A 1,260-nucleotide genomic window follows, 5' to 3' on the forward strand; every position below is an offset into this window, starting at 1 on the left:
TTTTTTTTTTTTTTTTTTTTTCCTTTATATGAGATAAAGTACATTGAATAGTCCGTTTTAGGAATTGGCGACTTACCCATTAAGTGCCAAGGCACTGGACGTTCTAAAAATGGGGTTACTATCGGGTGGTTTATTCAATAATAGGCGTCTATTGGCATTCTAGCCTTCCTTCTCCTTTCATGGCCTACCCAAAAGAGAATCCAATGTTTCTTGGTCATGAATATCTGAATAGGACGAACCTCCCCATGGTTTGCTTTGAAACAAAACAATTATAATTAGGCTCGTTGAACTGGAATGTCTATTATCCACATAAGGGATCTTTCAAGGGAGAAGATCCGTCGACCTAAGAGAAGAGTCTATCTATTTCAGTTAAACCAATGATTCGTTATTGTAATAGATAGCAACAAACATTTCATCCGGCATGCGTATTTTTTCGGAAGGATTGAACTGGAACTTATTAGAAATTGCTTTTGCTCTTTGTTGTTTTAACAGTCCGATGGATTCCCAACAATTCTGTTCTTCCCTGCGGGAAATAAAAGCTTTGATCCTGTAAGTAAACATCACTCATAATCTTTGATTCATATTCTCTCTTTATTCATTGTTGTATATTGCCCCGCTTGCTCCCGAGAAGTAATCGGATCCGTTTCGATTTCTAGATCACTGTCGATACCGATCGGACGGTCGTGGCGTTCTACAAATTCCTAAAGAAAAATGCATCAATCCCATTTAAGTTACAGAAGCCAGTTTCTTCAAGTCCAAAGGCTGAGGATGGTGATGGTGAAGGCAAATCCGGTGATGATGCCAAAGAAAGCGGAAAGAAGAGCAGCACCACTGACGTAAAGGATGAATTGTGAAGAGGAAGAGGTATTGTAGTTTTGTAAGTTATGCATCATCTTTTATTCCCCTTTTTGTTGCCTCCCAGATGTGTAGACGACAATACTACAAACCAAAAATCGAAACAAAACACCGGATTTTCCCCCCTCACTAGAGAAGTCTTGAAAGAAACTAATAACATAGATGCCTATTTTATTTTTTTAGTTTTTTTCAATTTAGTTTCAATATCTCTACGTTTTAATTCTATAACAGATGAAATGCATGCACGTCCTTGGTCACTAAAACTTACAAAAGCAACGTTAATGCCCGAAAAAAAATTTGGAGATAATTTATAAGATGTAAATGGATGTTGTCGTCTTTAATTTTTTTTAATATTGTTTCTATAATAAAATAAAGATTAAGGGTTACTTAAAATTTCTTTGAGTA

The 1,260-nt window shown here is 36.0% G+C and overlaps 1 protein-coding gene across 1 annotated transcript in view; it reads left to right on the plus strand.

The window, feature by feature from the left end:
• Positions 1-1,032, plus strand: part of LOC111464907 (protein disulfide isomerase-like 1-4) — a 4,871-nt gene extending 3,839 nt beyond the window's left edge. The window contains exons 11-12 of the mRNA XM_023109188.1: positions 493-549; positions 657-1,032. Coding sequence (XP_022964956.1) covers positions 493-549; positions 657-854 — 255 coding nt within the window. The 3' untranslated portion in view covers positions 855-1,032. The remainder of the gene's footprint in view (positions 1-492; positions 550-656) is intronic.
• The last annotated feature ends 228 nt before the right edge of the window (positions 1,033-1,260 follow it).

The sequence above is a fragment of the Cucurbita moschata genome, unplaced genomic scaffold (genome assembly GCF_002738365.1).
Source record: "Cucurbita moschata cultivar Rifu unplaced genomic scaffold, Cmos_1.0 Cmo_Scf00031, whole genome shotgun sequence".
Classification (NCBI taxonomy): domain Eukaryota; kingdom Viridiplantae; phylum Streptophyta; class Magnoliopsida; order Cucurbitales; family Cucurbitaceae; genus Cucurbita; species Cucurbita moschata.